General features: G+C 43.4%; 1 protein-coding gene across 2 annotated transcripts in view; it reads right to left on the minus strand.

The window, feature by feature from the left end:
* PLCB1 (phospholipase C beta 1) overlaps nt 1–24,601 on the minus strand; it is a 703,903-nt gene that overhangs the window by 507,680 nt on the left and 171,622 nt on the right. For both annotated transcript variants that reach the window (XM_084825185.1, XM_084825194.1), the window contains exon 3: nt 10,994–11,068. In XM_084825185.1, the coding sequence (XP_084681311.1) occupies nt 10,994–11,068 (75 nt within the window). The remainder of the gene's footprint in view (nt 1–10,993; nt 11,069–24,601) is intronic.

The following is a 24,601-nucleotide window of genomic DNA, read 5'->3' on the forward strand; positions in this document are numbered from 1 at the left end:
GCGCTGTGAAGTTGACTGCAGCAGTGGACTTTTCTAAAGATAAAAAGAAGCAGCAAAACAGTCAGGCTGGCTTAGTGCAAACACAATCGATGGTGAACCAATTTTAGTGTAAGGGCAAAGTTTTTTATATGTGTGTTTTCAAAATCAACCCTAAACCAGGTGTTCTTTAAAATAAATAAATAATCACAGGCTACTGTTTCCTAGATTTAATTTATGGTTCATCCTTCTGTGCTTTGCTTTAGGAACATGAGAAGCAGAAATCTAATTTCATTTTTGAAAGCAGCTGAGATTTCCACTTATCGCATAATTGCAGGAGCAAAACCTTTTAGAAAATAAAATGTTATGACATTCACAGTAACCTGACATTTGGCCAGCAAATATTCTTATAGGACTAGTGAAAACCAATTTGAAAATGCAGCCATGAATGGCATTTTAAGAAAAGGGTTATGATCAGATGTTCATAACTCTCTCTCTAGAAATATGGTTCACGGTTTGATCAACTATGCGCAATAATGCGGAAACAAACCTCTACCCTATATTTTACAGGTAAAAAGTATCATTGCTTTTAGAGGGGTGAAATTAACATGGAGACAAAAAAAATTATAGGAAAACTACGTTCTCTTGCTTGCTAGTATATTTAAGAAGAGTATTTAGCCATTATGATCCTTCACTAGTATGAGTATGTGACACCCTCCCCCTCAAATAGCACTACTGAGGCCAATATCCTGGATTAAGGTTTTCAGATTGTGAATGTGCTCCTAGGATTTGTTCCCTTGACTAAAATGTTAATATTAGCAATCTTTATATACCTGCCTGCTCCTAACTCAGCCAAGACCTGGGGTCTCCAATGTAGTGCTTGTGAGCACCAATGTGCCTGTGGATACTTCTCTTTTAATTTTATTTTTTAATCTTTTTTTTTTTAATTAACTGGGAGGCTGGCATGTTGCAAAACAAAGCACTGACCTCCAACACCTTCTTTATTTGGGCACAAAGTAGTAGTTTTGTATTTTGGAGCTCAAACCCCACCTCTGCTTGTACATAAGTTCTTGAGCAACTTACTTTTCTTTTAGGGTCACCATCTGCCTTCTGGGAAATGAGTGTTTTCTCACTGGCCATGCCCATCATGGCAACCCTGTTTTGAATGGACAACCCCACCCACCCGTGGTAGCTCTTTTGTGAGCGCACCCATGGCAATCTCTCAAAACATGAAACGCACACACAAACCCAAAGAGGGCAGAGGGCAGTATCCAACACTGCCAAAGCCCCAGCAGAACCCACCACTTGTGCAAGAGGGATTTAGTGCTTCAGATAGGAACCAGAAACTGGCAGAAATTCTCATTTCTGGAACAGGGCAGGTCACATAACGGAGCTCCACCTACCTGTCTTGATCCCGAAATGAGTATTTCTGCTTATTTCTGGACTTTCTTTTTGAAGCGCCAAATCGAAGTGTCCCACTTGTGCAACAGGAGTGCAGCGCCCCATTGGATACTACCCTAGACTAAAACTATGGCCTAGTTCTCTCTGGGGTCATCAAACTGTGCCTCTTCAGAATGCATGTGAAGTCTCACATAACTAAATGTGCTCCACCATAAAACAACAGCAGTAGCATGTCAGGGGTAGAACCACTCTCCCTGTTATACCTGTTTATTATGTGGAGAGAATTTGTTTTGTACTGAGGAGTCCCACCTACAGTCCGAAGCAACACCACCCAGCCACAAACTGACCATCTCCATAAGAACTAGGCCTCTGTGCCCTGACTTTCTGTTTTTTCTGCAGCTACCTCCTAATCCTTTTCTCTTCTTAAAACACCCTGAAGTCCCTTCTCTTCTTGGCTGCCCTCCTATTGCTTCTGGCAGAGGTTCCACATCAGTGCCCAAACTAGGACATTTACCCCCAAGTTGTTTATTCAGAAGGCAACTGGAACCAGTGGAAAGGCTATTATTGGCTCTGGACTGGCTCCACAGAGAATGTGTGACAGATTTTCAGCTGTACGAGAGAGCGCAGATAATTAATATGTACTCAAATAACCCCCGGGGCCTTGAATAACCCCTGGGGCAGGGCAGCAAAAACCCAGTAATAACTGGCATCTTTAAAATTAAGCCTGGCAGCTTGGTAAGTAAGGGCAGCAGTGAACACTAGCACTGTTCAGATGAGAGTAGGAAAGAATGGCATCTGCATTCTCTTATCTCCTTTTCATTTGCACGTGTGTGTATACACACACACATGCACGCACACCCTTGCATTCTCTCCCTCGCTGGGTAACTCCCTCCCTTTTGCTGTTAGCCATGCTGGACCTTTCTGTGTCCAAAGAGATTGCTCATTCCAAGATGCTCTTTTCTGGCTCCTTTAGCATCTCCTGGCTCCTGTGGCTAAGCCAAGGCAGGCAGATCATGTAAAGCTAGTGGGAAAAGGAAAGGAGGCATGAGGAAAACAAAGGGAGGAAGGGAAGGGGAATGGAAAAAGAAAAAGAAAAAGAGGGATGGTGAAACCCAGGAGAACAACTTGGAAATTGAAAGGAGGAGGATAGAAAGGAGAGAAACTAGGAAGAAGGGGAGCAGATGGCAAAGCAGTGAATAACCAAGAAGAAACTGGCAAAGTTCTTCATTACGCATCAATCATTAACTTAATTGTAAGCATACTGAAATGATCTTTGCTTTTCAAGAAAGAGATCAAGATTCTTGAGCCCGCCAGATTATGTTGGTATCAACTCAGCTGGTACGGAACAACCACTAAGCAACTTAACTCCTCTTTTATTCACCATTAGTAACCATGGTGGAAGACCCTAGGGCCTGAGATAAGGTGCTAACACTGCGGGGAAGCAACTGAAGCACAAAATATTGGGTACTACCTTCTGCTCCTATGGGAACATCCATACCATTTCCCTTTCCAGTATTTATTAGAGATGTAAAATTTCTGGAAATTTTGAAGTCATGGGGCGGGGGGCGGGGATCTGGGTTTTTCCTAGGATTTTTTTTTTTAGTGGGGGAAATGGAAATCTTGGGGGGAAATTAAAAATAAGCAATCTAAAGTCACTTTGTTACTTTAGGACAGCCTTCCCCAACCTGGTGCCCTCCATATATTTTGGACTTCAGCTCCCACCAGCCTCAGGCAGGATAGCCAATGGTCAGGAATGCTGGCCATTGTAGTCCAAAACATTCATAGGGCACCAGGTTGAGGAAGGCTGCTTTAGGAACATAAAGCAGCCTTTATGTTCCTAAAGTTATATTATGTATAACTTGGTTTGGTCATAAAATTGTCTGTCTGTCTGTCTGTATTTATTTCATTTCTATACCACACAATAGCCGGAGCTCTCTGGGCAGTTCACAAAAATTAAAACCAAAGAGCACACAATAAAACACTACAAAATATATAAAACATTAAAACCACAGTAAACAATACAACCAGAATAAAACCTAGCAGCAGTGCAAGGATTTAAAATACAGATTTAAAACAGCAAAGCTAAAAGTCTAAAGAGCTAAAATGATAAAATGCATGGGAAAATAAAAAGATCTTCACCTGGCACCAGAAAGAATACAATGTAGGTGCCAGGCAAACCTCACTAGGGAGCTCATTCCACAGCTGGGGTGCCACAGCAGAGAAAGCCCTCCTCCTAGTAGCCACCTGCCTCACTGCCTTTGGCAGGGGCTCACGGAGAAGGGCCTCTGAAGATGATCTTAAGGTCCGGACAGGCACATATGCGGGGAGGCAATCCTTCAGATAACCTGGCCCCAAGCCATTTATGGCTTTGAATGTTAATACCAGCACTTTGAATCAGGCCAGGAAATGGACTGGCAGCCAGTTCAGCTGGAAAAGTACTGGCATAACATGAGCTCACTGGCCAGTCCCTGTTAATAATCTTGTTGCCCTATTTTGGACCAGCTGAAGTTTCCGGACTGTTTTCAAAGGCAGCCCCATGTATAATGCGTTGCAGTAATCCAGAGGAGAAGTTATCAGAGCATGAATAACTGTAGTTAGGCTATCTCTGTCCAGATAAGGGCGTAATTGGTATACCAGCCTAAGCTGATAAAAAGTAGGGATGATGGAGAATTCCACCACGGATTCCAGTGAGGCCAGATTCTTTAGAATCCGCCCCCCCGGAATCCGTGGCGGAATGGCCTCCTGCCCCCCCCCCCCGCGGAATCCACCCGGGACGGCACTTACCTGGGGCAGATTTGGCGGCAGCGGCAGCAGCTCCAACAGCGGCGGCTGGTCTCCTGGCCAGCCGGCCGTGGCAGGGCTGCTGCCGCCGCTACTGCCATCCTTGGACCGTGATAGGCTATGTAAGAATTTACGTAGCCTATCACGGCTAACCTCAAAAAAACAAAAACAAAACGCAGCATATGCAAATGGTGGCGGCTACGGCGGCCGCCATTTGCGTTCCCTATTTTTCGCCGATTTATCTTACGTCAATATTTACGTAAGATAAAACGGCGAAAAAAAGGGGAACGCAAATAGCGTCCACTACGCTATTTGCGTTCCCCTTTTTCTTCGTCTTTTTATCTTACGTAAATATTGACGTAAGATAAATCGGCGAAAAATAGGGAATGCAAATGGCGGCCGCCGTAGCCGCCGCCATTTGCGTACTCTGCGGTTTTGTTTTTGAGGTTAGCCGTGATAGGCTATGTAAATTCTTACGTAGCCTATCACGGTTGTCTGGATGGATGCAAATGGCGGCCGCTATGGCGGCCACCATTTGCATCTGCACCAGGCCGTCCGCGGCCAGAAATCCAGCTGCGGATGGCCCTGGCCGGCTGCTCCGCAAAGCGGAGCCGGCCGTCGAGGATTCCGGGGGGGAGGACCGGATCACCTCTCCCCCCGTCGAGGATTCCGCAGGGAGGGACGGAGCAAAGGTAAGTGAGTTTCGTACATCCCTAATAAAAAGTGCTCCATGCCACTGAGTTCACCTGTGCCTCAAGTGACAGTTCTGGATCCAGGAGCACCCCCAAACTACGAACCTGATCCTTTAGGGGGAGTGCAACCCCCTCCAGAACAGGTTGAATATCACCTAGCCGGGCAGACAAACCACCCACTAACAGTACCTCCATCTTGTCTGGACTGAGTTTCAGTTTATTGGCCCTCATCCAGTCCATTACCATGCCCAGGCCCTGACTCAGAACAGCCACTGCCTCACCTGGGTTTGATGAGGAAGAGAGGTACAGCTGGGTGTCATCAGCATATTGATGGCACCTCAGCCCACACCTCCAGATAAGCTCCCCCAGCGGTTTCATGTAGATGTTAAACAGCAAGGGGGATAAAACAGATCCCTGTGGAACCCCATGGCACAATTGCCATGGTACAGAGCAGTAATTGCCCAGCACCACCTTCTGGAGTTGGCCATCCAAGTAGGAGGAGAACCATTGCAATGCAGTGCCTCCAACTCCCAACCCAGACAACCTATCCAGAAGGATACCATGGTTGATGGTATTGAAAGCCACTGAGAGGTCCAAGAGAATCAACAGGGTCACACTCTCCCTGTCCCTCTCCCAGCAAAGGTCATCCCACAGGGTGACCAAGGCAGTTTCCGTTCCAAAACCGGGCCTGAAGCCTGATTGAAATGGATCTAGATAATCCGTTGCATTCATTTGAAAACATTAAAAAGTTAACTTAGTAAATTTGTAATTGATGTCTGAATAAACTATACTTTTGAAGTGTAATATACCAAACATAATAATTTTATGAACAAACCAAGTACGTAACATATTTTAGGTTCCTAGTTTATGTCTGACCAGAGGGAACTTCAACAAGTAGTCCTTGAAACATCCTAGAAGCCAGAAGAAGCTGGAAGAACTAGAGGGAGAGGAAGACAAGTCTAGAAACACAGGGCTCCCTCTAAAACAAAACCCAAGCTGTCAAGAATGCTCAATGTTCTTCCATATTATGATATGGTGGCTCTATTCACATGTTAGGAAACTGAGCATGACTTGAAGCATCCCAAAATGTCTATCAGTAAAAGATACATTGGATCAATAATTTTAATAAGATATGGAAGAAGTAACTATGCTGAGAATCTTACAGAGAGGATTTAAAATGTTTTTCCCCATTCCTTCATTATTTTCAGACATTTTGCATCTCTAGTCTTTCTAGAAAAGTCTTATTGCATAGCTTTTAGAAATCATTTGTGGGGAGTAAAGGCTGGGTAGCAATATATGAACACCTTGTCTTAAATTCTAAAAGAAGACATTTCATAATCCAAAAGCTGTTCAATTTGTTCAATTTTTCCAATCCTCTCCAAGGATCCTGTCCAAATCTTGGGGCTGTACAAATTGAGAAGTATCTATTATAACCAGAAAAGCAGGTGCTAAAGTTACATCCAACAGACCTGTATCAACTATGGCATCAGAGTCCACTCAGAATTGGTCACAATGAGCTATTGAGTTCTCCACCTCGTCTTCTTGTTGGTCAGAGCATAACAGGCTTCTGAACATCTGAAAAAAATTCACCAGGCAGCTCTGAACAGATTGGTGGCAGAGAAGTATAATTTCTTTACTACCCTCACTGCCACAGAGTACACTTTCAAATGAATTCTAGTCTGTATTCGGTCAGACTCATTCCAAGTTTTCCGCCAATGTCTCTCTTGTCAATGTCCCACTCATTTCATCACCTGCAGAGCACTGGAGAACCAGGGGGCTCATTTGGCTCAAACTGAAACAGGACATATCTGTAGGAGAGGGCACTCAGGAACGATTGTGTCAACCACCTAGGCCATTTCCCCGTTCCAGAGATCAACCAGGGTTTCAACAGAATTGCCTGCTGGGGTCGGGTGATGGGAAAATCCGCAAGAGCTGTCAGAAAACTATTCAGATCCATCAATCTCCTGGGGCGGACCATCTTGAATAGGCTCCCACCCCTGCATAGCCTCTGAGTCCCAGCAAGTTTAAACACCACAAGGTAGTGATCTGACCATGACAACTGAACTATAGAAAGTTCCTCAACTCCCAGATCACCATCATCTCACCCTACCCAGAAAACCAGATCCAAAGCATACCCTGCTGAATGAGTGAGGCCTGATACTTATTGGGACAGACCTATGGTTGCCATGGAGGCCATGAATTCCTGAGCCACACCCAAAAAGGTGGCCTTTCAAAGGTGAAGACCTTTCTATTTTCCCAGGCAGTTTAAGAACTGTTTGTATTGCCTTTATTCTGCTGGTGGTTTTAATTGCTGGTTTTATGATGCTGTAATGGTTTGATTCTTTGCCACCAGTTTTCTCTTGACTTCATTCTACACTGATTTTTTATTTTGTTTTACTGTTTGTAGATGGTTTTTAATGCATTGTACTCCACCCAGAGAACCAGGGCTATTGGGCCGTTTAAAAACACAGTAAATAAAACAAACAAACAAACAAACAAATGCGTCTGATGTCATGTGTGTTCTGTTAACCAATAATAATTTTTTTTAAATTACACACGCATCTGAAGCTGAACAATAAAGGGTGCAGAGTTTTAATTTCACCATGATGAAACAGGTTTGGAAAAATATCTCCTCTGCAGTATCCCTGTATGGTGGCTGGAAGGATCCCTGTCCAAGCTGTAAGAAGAATATACTGCACCCATTGTAAGGGACAGCACACTTAATGACATTTATTTCCTAGCTTATTTTTCCATATGTGCATGGTGCTTTAAAGAGTAACAAAAGACAGGTACCTGCCCCAAAAGCTTGCAATCTAAAGTTTGACAAGAGCAGGAGGATACAGAAGGGCAGGGGGAGGAAGAGGGAGGGTTAATAAGAATAATATGCATACGTGTACTTATACTAAAGGGTTGTGCCAAAGGCTTCACTCAAAATATGGGTTTGGAGGAAGGATTTGAAGGAAGGAAGGAAGGAAGGGTTCTAACAGGGAATTCTGTGTTCTAAGAGGGAATTCCGGGTATTAGAGGAATGGCAGAATAATTTATGGCAGGAAAAGTTGTGGCCCTCCTGATGTTGTTGAACTACAACTCCAAACATCCCTGACAATTAGCCATGCTGGCTGGGGCTGATGGGAGTTGGGAGTCCAACAATATAGGAGGGGGGCACAGGTTCCCAATTGCTGAATGAAGGTATCATCCCTCTCAGAGCTAGAGAGATCGCAACATTAGTAATCATACCATGAGCAACGGATTTGGATGATGGTGAAATGCATGATCCTGTCAATAAGACAGCCAAGGGCACTTTCCCTTTCTCCCCAATGCTGCCAGATACAAGCAACAAGCTAATATACAAAGGTGGCTATCATGCAAATAAAACCTCTCGCAATTAATGCTGCCTGCAGCTTAATACAAACAAAACCCACTGAGAAAATAGCTATATATGCATCTTAGCAAAGCACATTTTAATACATAAACACTTCTTTCTCCTCCCCTAAAATTTATACATATGAGCAGCTTTTAAAAATAATATTCTATCCATTGCTAATGTTCTCATGTGATTTATCATGAAGCCAATAATCAGGAAGAACTAATTTGATATTTATGTGAGTGCCATACACTGCTACTGTGAGTTTTCAATTAAAATTCTAGCCTTTTAGAAAGCTTCTGGCACTCACCTGGGCCATCAGAAAGAGACTTAAAAAGTTTCAGAAAAAGCAATTACTTAGCCAAATGATATATTCAGGCACATGGGTACCTGCACAAGGCAGCTCCCATTTTTAATTGAAAATGGCCAAGGATGGCAACTTGTTTACTTTACATAAAACACAGTTGGTGAGACTTGGGGATTTTCCAAAGTACCACTATGCATATCTTTTAATCTGGAATGCATACTTGTGAACGTTAATGAAAAGCTGAAAATGTAAAAGAACCAATGTCTACGGTACATTCTATTCAACAATGTAGCTTTTCATTCAATTTACAGATGCAGAAAATACAAAAATGAATTTAGACATCACTCATGAAAATAATCAGTTACTCATGCGATCTCTAACTACTTTCTAAAAAATGTAATTAATTTTACATTCTGATTCAGTTACTGATGGGTGTAAATTTGGGGTCTCCGACATGGCGCCCATTGGTGACAGACAGACTCCCTGCCCCCACCCTCCGATTTTTATTGTGTTTCTTAAGATGCTTTTAAAAAAACTTCTTAACTGAGAGGCTAGCATGCTGCAAAGGGAAGTGCTATCCTCCAATGCCATCTTTATTTGGGTTTTAAAAAGGTGATTCTGTGTTTTAGCACTCAGACACCACCTCTGCCTTTTACTTAGGTTTCTGGGCAGTTACTTTTATTTTAGTCTCACCCATTTGCCTTCTGGGAAATGGGTGCTTTGTGGCTGATCATGCCCACCATGGCAGCCGTTTTATGAATGGGCAAGCTGCCGCATGTCAGCCATTTTGTAAAAGCACCCACAAACTCAACATTTGACCCAGAAAGGGTGGGGACCCCTGGTTTAGACACCCTAGCTAATTGGAATGTATGTACTTGTATTGTTTTGTAGTTGCTTCCATCATGACACGCAAAAGGTTCAACATAATATGCTTTCCAACTACCTGCAAGATGAAGTTTAAACTGTATGGTTCTCTGTCCCAGATAGCTCTTAGGGATATAATTATAAGTGGTAGATGAGCATTAGGTTATGTCAAGATACACAAACAGTTGGTGAGAATAAAGGCCTGAATATGTATGAACAAAAATCAGACCCAAGCGGGACTTCTCTGTAGCACAGACTGGAAAAGGAGGAAATCAAGCCCAGGTGGTGTTTGAGGGAAATCTCCAGTGGATATATACCTACTGTTATCCCTCTGGGAAGTAGCTGTACTCATGGAGTCCCGAAGCACCAAAGAGAAGCTCTGTGATTATTCCAGAGTCCTAGAAAAACTGCAATCTTGTCTGGCATACCTTGAATTTTTGGTCAGGATACCATTATTTAAGGTATTTTCCCCCAGGTGAAGCTTCTCTACCAACCAAGAGTAGTAAGAGAGATATGGGTTGGTTGGTTGGTTGGTTGGTTCGTTTGTTTATTTATTTATTTATTTAACTCTTAACCTGCAGTCCTAAGGAAACGTGCTGGCAAGTTATGCTCAGCCAAAATGTTTTGAGGCATTGCTCAAGTTTTTCAAGATTTTCCAGGGTCAAGTCCTGTCCATCACATCAGCTACCAGTCCACATTGTCTCTGGCCTGGTTCTCACTTAGGTGGTCAAACCTGAATCTGTTCAACCACGTCAGACTACAGGAGGGGATTACACAATGGAATGCTCTTCCATAAGAAAAGATGGCCTTTGAATAGAAAGATAGCAGAAGGCTAGATTAGAACCTGCTAAGTTCTAATAAATATTTTTTGTATGAAGGAGCAATCAATCATGTGGTACTGAAGGAGTTGGGGATGCTCGAAAATGTCATTTGGTGCAAATGTTTAAGCAAACTGATGCAATTAATACTTCCTGGACTAATATCCGGATTGGAATGTGGTTATCCCTCAGTTTCCATACTCCAAATGTTAATATATAGTTAGTTCTCCGCTCAAAAAAAAAGTGTGTAAAAGTGTGTAAAATGTGTAAAACGAATGCATATTTTAGGATAAAATGTATACAAAAATAATGTAAATTTTTGTGCAGCTTTTTTAAAAAATCAGAGATTGATGCAGAAACAGGATAGATCAGACTTATGAATGAACACATGTGAAATTAACATGGACCAAAAATAGACTGATCTCTCCATCCCTAGAAGTAGCACAGCCTTAGTGAGAACCAAACCTTTGAACCAAGCTGGTGACACACCAGGGCTACTAGAACACAGGACAAAGCAATTTGTAGTAAGTCAGGAGCATTTACAGCCACTGAGTCAAGCTTATCATACAGCTGCATGAACAATAAGTAGCTTAGTAAGTTTTCTGCTTTCTGCTCTACAATTTCAAAGTTGCATAAAAAGGTAGTATTTCATTCTGGCAATAACAGATTTTTTAAAAAATGGATGCTCGAGGAGTGTTTGCATGCCTAGGGCAAGATACTTTGGTTTCTTTATTGCAATACTGTACAGTATCACTGCAACATCTGGAATGTACATAGAATTATTTCCTACCTTGGGAGCTCGGGCATGTTTCCCGCATCGGGCATCTTTGACAAGGCTGACATCTAAAAGCTCTGACTCCTGCACCTGACAGAGTAGGGGAAAACACATGTTTTACTGCACTGGATAAATCATATAATTAAATCAGTTACACAGCATTTTGGTATACAAAATTACTTACAACCCTGCTCTTCTTCAGATTCTTAATTGTTTTAAGCAGACTCTAGATCAGCCTCCCCCCACCTGGTGCCCTCCAGATGTTCTGGACATCAACTCCCATCAGCCCCAACTAACATGGCCAGTGGTCAGGAATGCCGGGAGCTGTGGACCAAAACATCTGGAGGGCACAAGGTTGGGGATGACTGCTCTAGATTAAAAACAAATAGATATACTTGCTTTAATAATTATGAGTTACAATTACTATGGATCTGTAGGGATGGCAGGATAATGAGCCCGCATGAATCTAAGTCGCCCACCCACCCACCCCAGTCTTGTCTTCCCATAACACTGTGGTTCCACTGCTTCCTGTCTGAGTTGAGACCCAGAAATAGTAACTTTGGGCTCAGAATCCTCAAACAAGGGAGCTCAGCGAGAGCCCCCAGGTACCATCAGTTCCCACTGAGAACCATGACTACGAGTTTTCCTGTTAGCCCTGTCGTTCCCATCCCACAGCAGCACCAAGTACTCCTCAGCATTCCAAAGACCCAATATCCTCCACTAGGATGAGTTGACAAGCTTCTACGCCAGCTTGTGGTGATGATGACACCATAATAATAGAAGCCCCAAAAGAACCCATCAAGCACCACTCCTTTAAGATTGGAGATTTGCTCTTCTCTAGGCCAGCGCTCCCGAGGTCTTATAGCCCCACTGAAAATATAAATTACCTGTAGATTAATTTAATTTTAAACCCAGCTTTCAAACATGGCATATCAATTGCATTTTTAAAAAATGTAACAGCACTCTGTGATGGGAAATTACACTTATTTGGGGGTCTTATGCAGCTACATAGATTTTCTCATTAGTTCAGTAACTCTCCAAAGATCAGAGATGTTTAAATCTAATGTGTTCTGGTATACTGTAACAATCCAGTGCTGGCAATGTTTATGGAACTGAGCATTTCCTTATGCTAATACTGACAATTAGTGCAGCTTATTTGCTCTAAATCCAAATCAGATACACAGGAGAAACACAGTACTCAGTGCCAAATCTCACCCAATTTGCTTGCCTACATCTCATGAAACAGTGCTGGTTGAGAAACCCATTGATGATCTGAAAGGATTTGCATTTACTGATGTATATCCCCTTCCAGGCAACCTGGTGCCCTCCAGATGTTTTGGACTATAGCTTGCATAATCCATGTCTAGGGGCCATACTAGCTAGCTAAACCTTGTGGAAATGGCGGTCCAAAATATCTGGAGGGCACCAGGTTGCCTGGAAGGGAATATGCATCAGTAGACGCTGCTCTAGACTCTCTATAGTCCAATATGTGCAATTTTCAGGATAACTACAGACATGGCTCAAAATATGTGATTCCCCCATGGCATCTTGAGTCATGTGTGGTCATCTTGAAAGTTGCTGGAGAAACATTCTTGACCATCTTTTAAAATCAGAACATGTTACATGGTCCCTCAAACTGATTTCAGAGAAAATGCATACAACTCAGGAATATCCAAAGTCTTCCCCACATCCTGGAATGTAACTAGCCATAGATATAGAGATAGAGATAGAGACAGAGATAGAGATATAGAGATATAGATTTAAAAAGAAGCTTCCTTTGAAAATCTTTGGTAAATTTGCTTGAGGAGGAACCCCAAAAATTTGGTCTGAGAAGAACTTTCAATGATCATTCAAGAAAAAAAACCCTTTTGAATATATATCAAAAGCAAGAAAACCAAAACTAACTTGGCATTAGACTCATAATTTAGCTTTTTGCAGATTTTACAGTAAAGAGTGAGACAAGATTCACACAATGCAGGAAAGTTTCATATGGAGGTTCAACAAAACTTTTAATTTCACTGGGGTTCCCCTGCAAGCCGTTTTGGAAATCAAGTGAGATTCTGCAGAATCAGTGTCTGGTTTGTTGTCCCAATTATTTCAATACCAGCATATCTATTTTGACATTTAGTCATCTTGCTTTATAATGTCCTTTCTAATAGAACACAAAGAGGAGGTCCTTTCCCTCCAATTTCCAGACATTGCCTATATCATAACAATCCCTGTTAAATCATTCCTGCATTCTGAATTGAGCTGCTCTTGTCATCTTTTAGTTACTCCCCTGAGTCTTAATACATACACAGCAGAGAACAAACTAGGCATCATGGAGTTAAAACACAAACGGAACCTTAAATCATCAATTATGGATTTATTCAGGGCAAGTCCAACTGAAATTAATTGTCCCAGCTTACTTCTGTGAATCATCAGTTCACAGGAACATGCTTCCAGGTGGGATGGGGGGAGTAGAACTGAACGTCATCAACCTGGCAGGGACTGCTCAACCAATGAGAGAAGCTTGTTTCCCGCCCAGGTCCAGGCTTTCCCTGCTACTACATTATTTATGGAGAGCAACTAATTTTCCCCATGTGAGAGCCAGTGTGGCATAGTGGCAAGAGTGTTGGGCTGGGAGATCTGGGTTCTAGTCTCCACTCAACCATGGAAGCTCACTGGGTGACTTTGGGCCAGTCACAGACTCTCAGCCCAACCTACCTCACAGGGTTGTTGTTGTGAGGATAAAATGGAGAGGAGGAGGATAATGTCAGCCGCCTTGGGTTCCTTGCAAAAGGAAAAAAGGCGGGATATAAAATGCAATACAATACAATACAATACAATACAAGTGTGCAGATTTCCCTGAAGAAGCCAAAATCCACAGTTCTCCAGTGCAGCATCTGATGCCTCCTCCGAGAGCTTCCCCCACCCCAATTTCACCCCATTCCAGCACTCTGCCATGGAGTTACGGTATTGCTTCCACCATCCCCTTCTCCCTTACTCCTTTTCTCTGCTCGCAATGAAACCCAGCTCTTGTAAACTACTGTGATAAAGCAGAGAAGGGACTTTACATAACAACAGAGAAATGACTTTACATCAGAGAAACTACAGAACATCAAAGAAGTGCAACATCACAATAACACTTTCAGAGAGCATCAAGAAGCGAAAGAGTGCTTTAGGGTTAGTTAGCCCTTTAACCCGTTCACTTCAGGGTAGCGAGATTTATTTCTTACTTCTGAGGAAACATGCACAGAAGGGAGGATATATTAAAGATTAAAAGCAGGCTACCTAAGGTGAGTGAGTGTCCCCACTACTGCAGTAATGTGAGGGGTCGCTGCTGTGCTCCTGGGGATTTTTTCAATGGGAAAAACTACTTCCATTGGGGAAACAACAGGGAATGGGGCATCCCACCCTCTTTACCACATCACTGCCAGGTCACAGAGGTATGCCCAGGATTTAATGTGGGGGGGGGGACACATGGCACACTGTGGTAGAACTGCCAGGGGGCCACTTTCAGTAAAAAAAAGTTGAAGGGAGTTTCAGAAAATGCAGCTTTTCAAGAGGGAAGAAACTGGTTCGCAGCGGATTGGTGACGATGTCATCTGTCGCAAAGGAATTCAGACTGCTCTAACTGTGCACTAAATTACTCATGAAGACAGCCCCAAGGAATCTGGGGTGGCAATGATGAGCTAAACATCAACATCAATACTATCCACTATAACTGGGAGCTACCCATGCTCTGATCACATCTAGATTGAATAAGCACAATATGAACATTAAAATTCAACAACAACAACAACAACATAAAAGAGCTGAGATGTAGAAATGTCTCATTCTAAACTGAAAGTTTGTTGCCCACACACTTATATATGCAACAGAATTCCCCTCTCTTTTTTCCCCTCTTGTCTCTATTTTCTTCCTCTTCCTTTTTATACTGATTTGACGACTTCCTTATTTCTTTCCCTTTCTTTGCTGTATGTTTTTTTGTTAATTCTTGGGGAAAGTTGGCTGAATGAGTGTTGTTTTACTGTCTATGTGGTGTACATTTGTAAAAAAAATCCAAACAACAACAAAAAAAGTCAATGAAACTATTACAGTTTATGACACGTTAGCACATAACCCCCTTCAGCTCTATGAACTCGTACTGGTCTTGGCTACATAACACTATAAAGAAGAGCAGCAACATTGCTCAAAATTGCTGGTACACCAGGAGGTTCCTTTTCTTGTAACTGGCAGCAGAGATGAGAAGTCTGATTAATGTTAAAAAAGGTAAAGCAGATCGTACATCACCCTTTCAAAAAAGGCCCAAATATTTGTACTGCAGCACACATCCTGTTATATAAAGGAAGAGGTGATGAGACACTGAATTCCAAATGCTGGTTTAAAAATAAAAGCCTCCACTGTGCACTACAGAGCAAACAAAAAGCAAGAGAGGAACTGTCACTGCTTCCTCTGAGGCTTCAGTTGCCTGGAAGATGCTTATGTTAGCCCTTGTGGCTGGAGCATTAGGGGTAATATCCTATATAGATATTCCAGAAATGCAATGAAGTACGTTCTAAACCCCTTCATGGATCACTGCCTTGTTGTGGCGAAGGGGCTTGCGTAACTCAGTGAAGCCATAAGCTATGCCGTGCAGGGCCACCCAAGACGGACAGGTCATGGCAGGGAGTTCTGACAAAATGTGGTCCACTGGAGAAGGAAATGGCAACCCACTCCAGTATTCTTGCCAAGAAAACCCCATGGAACGTATCACAAGGCTAAAAGAGATGACGCCGGAAGATGAGCCCCTCAGGTCGGAAGGTGTCCAATATGCTACTGGGGAAGAGCAGAGGGTATTTCCAAGTAGCGCCAGAAAGAGTGAAGCGGCTGGGCCAAACCCGAAAGGACACTCAGCTGTGGATGTGTCTGGTGGTGAAAAGAAAATCCGATGCTGTAAAGAACAATATTGTTTAGGAACCTGGAATGTCTGATCAATGAATCAAGGTAAGGTGGAGGTGGTCAAACATGAGATGGCAAGATTGAACATCGACATCTTGGGAATCAGCGAACTCAAATGGACAGGCATGGGCGAATTTAATTCAGGTGACCATCATATCTACTATTGTGGGCAAGAATCCCTTAGAAGAAATGGAGTAGCACTCATAGTCAACAAAAGGGTGGGAAAAGCAGTACTGGGGTACAATCTTAAAAACGATAGAATGATCTCAGTACGAATCCAAGGCAAACCATTCAACATCACAGTAATTCAAGTCTATGCCCCAACCACTGAGGCCGAAGAAGCTGAGGTTGATCGGTTCTATGAAGACCTACAACACCTTCTAGAACTAACACCAAAAAAAGATGTCCTCTTCATCATAGGGGATTGGAATGCTAAAGTAGGAAGTCAAGAAATCACCGGGATAACAGGCAGGCATGGCCTTGGTGTACAAAATGAAGCAGGACAAAAGCTAATAGAGTTTTGCCAAGAGAACATGCTGATCATAGCAAACACTCTTTTCCAACAGCACAAGAGGCGACTCTACACATGGACGTCACCAGATGGTCAATATCGAAATCAGATTGATTATGTCCTTTGCAGCCAAAGATGGAGAAGCTCCATACAGTCAGTAAAAACAAGACCTGGAGCTGACTGTGGCTCAGATCATGAGCTGCTTCTTGCAAAATTTCGGCTTAAATTGAAGAACATCAGGAAAACCACTAAACCGTTCAGGTATGACCTAAATCATATCCCTGATGAATATTCAGTGGAGGTGAGGAATAGATTTCAGGGATTAGACCTGATAGACAGAGTGCCTGAGGAACTATGGACGGAGGTCTGTAACATTGTTCAGGAGGCAGCAATGAAATCCATCCCAAAGAAAAAGAAATGCAAGAAAGCCAAGTGGCTGTCTGATGAGGCTTTACAAGTAGCTCACGAAAGAAGGGAAGCGAAAAGCAAGGGAGAAAGGGGAAGATATATCCAACTGAATGCAGAGTTCCAGAGAATAGCAAGGAGAGACAAGAAGGCCTTCTTAAATGAACAATGCAAAGAAATAGAGGAAAACAACAGAATGGGAAAGACTAGAGATCTCTTCAAGAAAATTGGAGATCTCAAGGGAACGTTTTGTGCAAAGACGGGCATGATAAAGGACAAAGAAGGCAGGGACCTAACAGAAGCAGATGAGATTAAGAAGAGGTGGCAAGAATACACAGAAGAACTATACAGGAAAGATCTGAATGTCCCTGATAGCCATAATAGTGCGGTCACTGAACTTGAGCCGGACATCCTAGAGAGTGAAGTCAAGTGGGCCTTAGGAAGCATTAGTAACAACAAAGCTACCGGAGATGACAGTATTCCAGCCGAGCTATTTAAAATCCTAAAAGATGATGCTGTTAAAGTGCTGCATTCAATATGCCAACAAATCTGGAACACTCAACAGTGGCCACAAGACTGGAAAAGGTCAGTTTACATTCCAATTCCAAAGAAGGGCAATGCCAAAGAGTGTTCAAACTACTGCACAATTGCGCTCATTTCACATGCCAGCAAGGTGATGCTCAAAATCCTACAAGCTAGGCTTCAGCAGTATGCGAACCGAGAACTACCGGAAGTACAAGCTGGGTTTCGAAGAGGCAGAGGAACTAGAGATCAAATCGCCAACATTCGCTGCATCATGGAGAAAGCAAGAGAATTCCAGAAAAACGTCTATTTCTGCTTCATTGACTACGCTAAAGCCTTTGATTGTGTGGATCACAACAAACTGTGGGAAATTCTTAAAGTGATGGGAGTACCAGACCACCTTACCTGTCTCCTGAGAAACCTGTACGAGGGTCAAGAAGCAACAGTAAGAACCAGAGATGGAACAACCGATTGGTTCAAAATTGGGAAAGGAGTACGACAAGGCTGCATATTGTCACCCTGCTTATTTAACTTATATGCGGAGTACATCATGAGAAATGCCGGGTTGGATGAATCAGAGGTCGGAATTAAGATTGCTGGGAGAATTATCAACAACCTCCGATATGCAGACGATACCACCCTAATGGCAGAAAGCGAAGAGGATCTCAAGAGCCTCTTGTTGAGGGTGAAAGAGGAGAGTGGAAAAGCTGGTTTGAAACTCAACATTAAAAAAACTAAGATCATGGCATCTGGCCCCATCACTTCCTGGCATATAGAAGGGGAAGAAATGGAAGCAGTGACAGATTTTACTTTCTTGGGCTCCAAGATCACCACAGACGGTGACTGTAGCCATGAAATTAAAAGACGCTTGCTCCTTGGGAGGAAAGCTATGGCCAACCTAGACAGCATAGTAAGAAGCAGAGACATCACCTTGCCGACAAAGGTCCGTCTAATCAAAGCTATGGTTTTCCCAGTAGTAATGTATGGCTGTGAGAGCTGGACTATAAGGAAGGCTGAGCGCCGAAGAATTGATGCTTTCGAACTGTGGTGCTGGAGAAGACTCTTACGAGTCCCCTGGACTGCAAGGAGGTCAAATCAGTCAATCCTAAAGGAAATCAACCCTGAGTGCTCATTGGAAGGACAGATAATGAAGCTGAAGCTCAAATATTTTGGCCACCTAATGCGAAGAGAAAACTCCCTGGAAAAGACCCTGATGCTGGGAAAGACTGAAGGCAAAAGGAGAAGGGGACGGCAGAGGATGAGATGGCTAGATAGCATCACGGATGCAATGAATATGAACTTGAGCACGCTCTGGGAGAGAGCGCAGGACAGGAAGGCCTGGCGTGCTATGGTCCATGGGGTCACGAAGAGTCGGACACGACTGAATGACTGAACAACAACAACGTTCTAAAGCCAGCTCCTCAAGAGCATTCATCATAAAATTTTGCTTTTAGCTTGTTGTGAATGTGTTTTGATGACTTGTTGTTTTTATGCTTTTTGCATTTTGTGAACACTTTGAGCTGCTGTGATATGCACTCCTTAAATAAACAGAAATGCAATCCAATAAAAATATTATTAAAATAACAAAGGACATTTACATAACGCCAAACCAGAACAACCACCAAACAATGTATAAATATAAGTTCTGAAGCCACCAAGCAGGCATGAGTGTGTGTGAACACACATGTGTGCATGAGCAAGTATGTGTGTGTGCATGAATGAGCATGTGTGCGTGCATGAGTGTGTACATCCAGCCCCCATGTCACCACCTATCATTGGATGCAGCCCTCGGGGCGAAAAGATTGCAAACCCTGCCCTACATACATACCTACATCCCTGCATACAGCAGAAGGTATCCTCATCACTTTTTTCAATAAACTATTCTTCAATAAAATGTTTTCTTGTGAACTCTAGCAAAATATTCAGCTTTTCCTACAAGAACACTGTACTTTTCCTACAAGAGCATTGTACAGTCTAGCCATCTCCCTTCCCAATCCTGGCTTTTCTTTTTGAGGCTGACATACCAAACACACATACCACAGTTCTGTGTGCTGCCAACTCTTTTCTCTTTCACCAAGGATCCTCACAAAAGCTACTCAAAATCTTCCTTCTACTACCACTTGCCAAGAAGAGAGGGATTTGCTACATACAGAACTTCAGGAAGAAAGAAGCAGCTGCATATCAAATTATGCTTCCTTTTTCTTCCATGAAGACCACCATCGCTTATTTTGTACACATGGAGTTTGTCATGCTAAAAGCAATCTAGTTTGGGCTGAGTGGGACAACTAAGATTGTGTCATGTCCCAAGGTTGCTAAGTAAAGCTCATTAGGAGTCCCACTTACCCTTGCTTAGACAATGTATGCATAAATGAAGGCCGTTAATTACATTCACCTCTGTGTCTACATGTTGGAATAGCTGACCAATATAATTCTTACCTTGATTATGATGGGGGGGGGGGTTCATGACACATCCTACAGTAGTACAAATAATATTCTGTGGGAGTGCAAACAGCAGCAGTTTCTTTCATAATAGCTGAAATGAGCATCTTCAGTGACACAGATATTCCAGAACCACATCACTCTACGCCACTTATCTAAGCAGCCCTAATATCTCTGATTAAAACTGCTATGCCATTTTTGGTCAATGTAATACTGTTCCACTGCTAGGGCTGAACCAGTTCAGTGCCATAGCATAATTGTTATCATCCTTGTTTGTCTTCCCACCCTTGACCAACTGTGCTTATTGCAAACATCTTATATGTACAGTTGCAGTTCACATAATCCCAAGTCCATGGAAGGAAGGACAGGAACCAGCAGACTGGACTGATTATCCTTATAAAATAGAAAAGAGGAAAGGTGTTTGCTCCTGTGTTCAGTTTCTTTTGTTAATTAAATATAATCCCATTTGCTTTAAAAGGCATTGGCTTTGATCCTGAGGTAAATCAATGAAGTGAAATTCGTAGTTGTTTCAAATCTCATCTCCCCCCACCTTTACACACACACACACACACACACACCTGGCTGTGCCCCCCTGAAAAGCCTCTCCAGAGGGTCAGGGAGGGGAATTTCCTGTCCTGAACAATGGGGTGATAGGGCACAGAAGGCTGTTGGGGGAGCTAGGAGTTGCCTAAAATCATGTGGACATCCCCCCGATTTGGGGCAATTTCCCCTCTCCCCCAACATCCCCCATGCCCCATCCTACATTGTTCAGGAGGGCTGTCAGGGATGGGCTCTAGGCAGCAGGAGCCATAGTCTAGATAAGCCAGTAGTCTGGACTGAAAGGCAAACAGGGAGGCAGGATCAAAACGCAAGCCAGACGTCAAGACAAAAGGACAACTAAAGGATACAGGAACATGCCAGAGCTCAGCAAGACCTTGTTGTTCAAGTAAGGCTTAACTGGAAGCCCTCTTATGGCCCTTCCTGTCCAAAAGGATCTAACAGCTAGCCTGGATGGGCAGAGTCAGTGCAGGGCCTAAGCAGATGCTGCAACAGTGGCTTATCACACAGGGCAGCCACACACACACCCAAAGGCTCCTAGTTCGAGCCACTGCTGCTACAGACCCTTGACTCTCCAGACAGACTTTTCAGGGGGCTTGCACAGCAGGAGGGGATGGGAAACTTCCCTTCCATTAACTCCTTTCTGCTCACTTATCTTCAAATCCAAGTCACTACATCCGAACCGGGCTACATGTTTTTGTGGGATTAGCAGGACTCTGCACTGAAGTTCAATTCCCATTGCTGAAGGCTAGAATCACAATCACTGCCATTCTCACAACTGTGATCGACTTGCCAGCCTCAAACTCCTGAAACAGTCCCTGATGGAGGTCAACATTCTCTAACCCTCGAGGAGAACAGTAACCTCTCTGGAAAGCCTGGAAAGTTGGACATGATATGAACGCTAATATTCACTGAGCCACCATCTAAACTAGGTTCAGGTTTTTGTGTGTCTGCCAGATGGTTTTGCTTTATGCAAAGGTTCCATTCCAGAATTTCCAGCATGAGTGCACATGGATAAATAGATAGATGTGATCATCACATAATACTGTGAACATCTTCTTAAGTGTGATGTATGAAGCTATACCCTGACTCCTTGGTGGAATGGAATCATGTGTTGCCCCCAGGAGAGCCCTAAATACATCTGTATCTGTAGAGAACACCAGAGGCCTGCTCCTGGTCCAGCTGGACTGTCTCCCATCCCACAGTCATATACCATCAAGCTACCCTTACAGAGGACACAACCTGGTGTAGAGAGTAATCCTATGCTCTCTGAGCAGAGTCTTCAATATTGGGGATTTCACTCCATCCTATGCTCCTGTCTGCTTGCCGACAAGCTGACAGTGTGATGGGAGGTGGGGCTTCCTGTATTTTTTCTCTGACCACAGATGGAGAAAAAAATCAGTCCCTCCCATTGTTGCCAATGGGAAACATTTAGCCATGGTTTTGAGCATGGCTAAATGTTTCCTGGGGACGTGGTTGGAGGCTGAGAGGCTGTTTTTCCCCCTTCCCAATGTGGGAAAAGGGAGCCACCACAGAGGTTTCCATGGTGGCTGGGAGGGGCTTGGAGAGGTGGCGATCCACAGTTGGAGGATCTCTGCTCCCAAGGTTGGAGCTCTGTCTCCAGCCTCAGAGAGGGAGATCCACCATAACCTATGACTCCTGGGATGCTGTCTACATACCATAAGGATTGCTGTCTTAATCAGCAATTTTCTCCACCTAGGTTAACTCTAAGAGGGATGAAGAGGCATTATTATTTGACAAATACTAAAAGAACACTTTTCCACAATCATCCACAATACCCAGTGCAAGCTTCAAGGTAAAACAAAAACTTATTCATCCTTAATTTTGGCCTTTGCTGAAATTTGTTTCCTTATGTTACTAGCCTAGCAGAAAGTTGCCTCCATTTTCCTTCCTATGGAAGACATACAATCTAGAAAGAGCTAGAACAGGTCAATTTCTGATGAGCAGCATCCGTCTTCATTGAACATAAAGTGGCTCTCCTGACCTTTGCTTCTCCCCTTGGTACCTCTTTGGCAGATTGCTCTTGGCTTTAAGAAAGGAGGCTACTGATCCTGGCATTTGCTGTTACATTCCAAAAAATCAATAGAAGCTTTAAAGTCTAATGTTATTTAACTCAACATGCTGTTTAGTGTTAAGGGTCCTCATTCTGAAAAAGAAAGGAATGTCAAGCATCTTTAAAAAAAGAAAAAAAAGGAAGCCAATGATCATTCTGAATCACTAAGCAAAACCTTCTGAGGGCCTTTTCACATAGTAATTTTCAGACGTCTTCTCCATGCTATGTAGACAATTGCATGACAGACATCCCATGGGAGCTGGTGGTTCATTGATTGGTACACACTTTTACAGCTATTTCCATGACTAAAGTGGCACAAAAGTAAGAAGGGGGATGCCATGCAGGGGTCCAAAAGTCCAGATACCCAATCAACAATGGAACCTGAAAATGGATCCTGGCATGTTCTACAAAACTCACTCTAGGCCTCTTCATTCTTTCTGCTGTTCCCCTACTCCTTCCATTCCTATCCCTTCACATTTTACCCATCATCCTTTCCTTTTAGCATTTATATTCCTTTCTACTCTGAGCATCCTCCTTCCCTCACATAATCCCCCCCCCCTTCCATCCTCTTTCCCGCCACACACTGTTTACAACCCATTATGTGTCAGGGTTCCCCTGTTGCCTACTGAATACTCCAATAGCCAAAATCAACACTCAGACAAAAGGGCTGCTTTCCATGGCTTTAATTCCATTTATCCTAATGAGGCATACAGATGCTAATTGCTTGAGACTCAGAGAAACTACAAAGGAACAGCCATCTAGGGGTTTCTAAGGGTTAGGATGTCAGTTGATCTCCGTTTGTGAAAAACACAGCAATTCTCTGAACTTAAGGGGTGGAGGGGAAGATCTCCCCCTCTCCCGTGGTGCTTCTGGGCACAGCTGTTGACACCAAGCCAATCGGGCTGAGCGCCAAAGCTCGGCCCTGGCAATCTCTCGCTTGTGCCTGCGTCTGCGCCTCGCGTCTAGAAGCTCAGGTTGTCCCTCCCTTTCCACACCTGGTTTACTGTCGCTCCCAGGGATGTGAGTGGGGGGGGCTCCCCCTCCAGCTGCGCCTCTGAAGTCTGGGAAAGTTCCTCCCCCATGAATTGTCTCTCCTCCTCAGAATCAGAGCTGCTTTGGGACTCTATGGGCTCAGATACAACCCTGACATCATGTTCCTTGACACTTTTTTGTTGCCTCTTTCACTCAATCTTCTTAGACCCAAGTTCCTCTTTCCTCTTTATTGCTTGTTTGCATGAAATATTTTCACCCCTGTTCCTCATCACCCACCACCACCCATTTTTAGCCTTTTCCACTTCACTCTTCATCTGTTTATTCATTTCTTCTGGAAGCAGGGCTTAATCAAAGTCAGCTGTTCCAAGAGCCCAGCTCCAGAACTTCTTTCTATGTTGGAGCTCCATTCTGGAAGATACATTAATTAGTAAGGAGCTGCATGCAAGACCAGGCACCACACCACCACCATCACATTTATATCCTGCCTTTTTAACTCTTGGAAGGAATGCAAGGCAGCTTACATGATTCACTTCTCTCCATTATATCCTCACAACAATCCTGTGAGGTACAATAGGCTATGAATCAGTAACTGGCCCAAAATCACCCAGTGAGTTCATGGCTAAGGGGAGACTAGAAACTGGATCTTCAGAGTTCCACTCTAACACTTTAACTACTATACCCCTTTAGGAAGAGTGAGGCAGTGACATTGGGCAGCAGATTTTGGGTGTCATGGAAGGGCAGCAATTCGTCAGGTATTTAATTTGTTGCTGTTGTATTTTTACTATCTTGGCTGGTTTGGGGTACTATGCAAATTAACTTGAGTGTGTGGGAGCACCATTTACTGTTTCACCTCAGGCAGCAAAATGTCTCGGGCCAGCTCTGGCTGGGTACATATGGAGAGTACTTTTAGGTTTTCCTCTTCACTGACTGAATAATCACAGCCACCCACTGGAGGAAAGGTTGCCAAGTCAGACACTATAATGCCCAAGTAAACTTATACGCTGACACCATTCAATTAAGCATTGAGGGAGAACACAGGGCCAGTTGGAGGGGTTCGAGAGTGACCAGAAAATGCTGCTCAGATCAGGGGCCCTCCTCTCACATACGTACGATAGCCTCCCATCTGCCCCCACCTCCAAAGTGGCTCAAACAAAATCTGATGGATTTGAAGGTCTGTAAAACATTTTGCACCTCACCA

Source organism: Heloderma suspectum, chromosome 1 (assembly GCF_057233095.1).
Source record: "Heloderma suspectum isolate Gila_16-S chromosome 1, 16-S_ref, whole genome shotgun sequence".
NCBI classification, from domain to species: Eukaryota; Metazoa; Chordata; class Lepidosauria; order Squamata; family Helodermatidae; genus Heloderma; species Heloderma suspectum.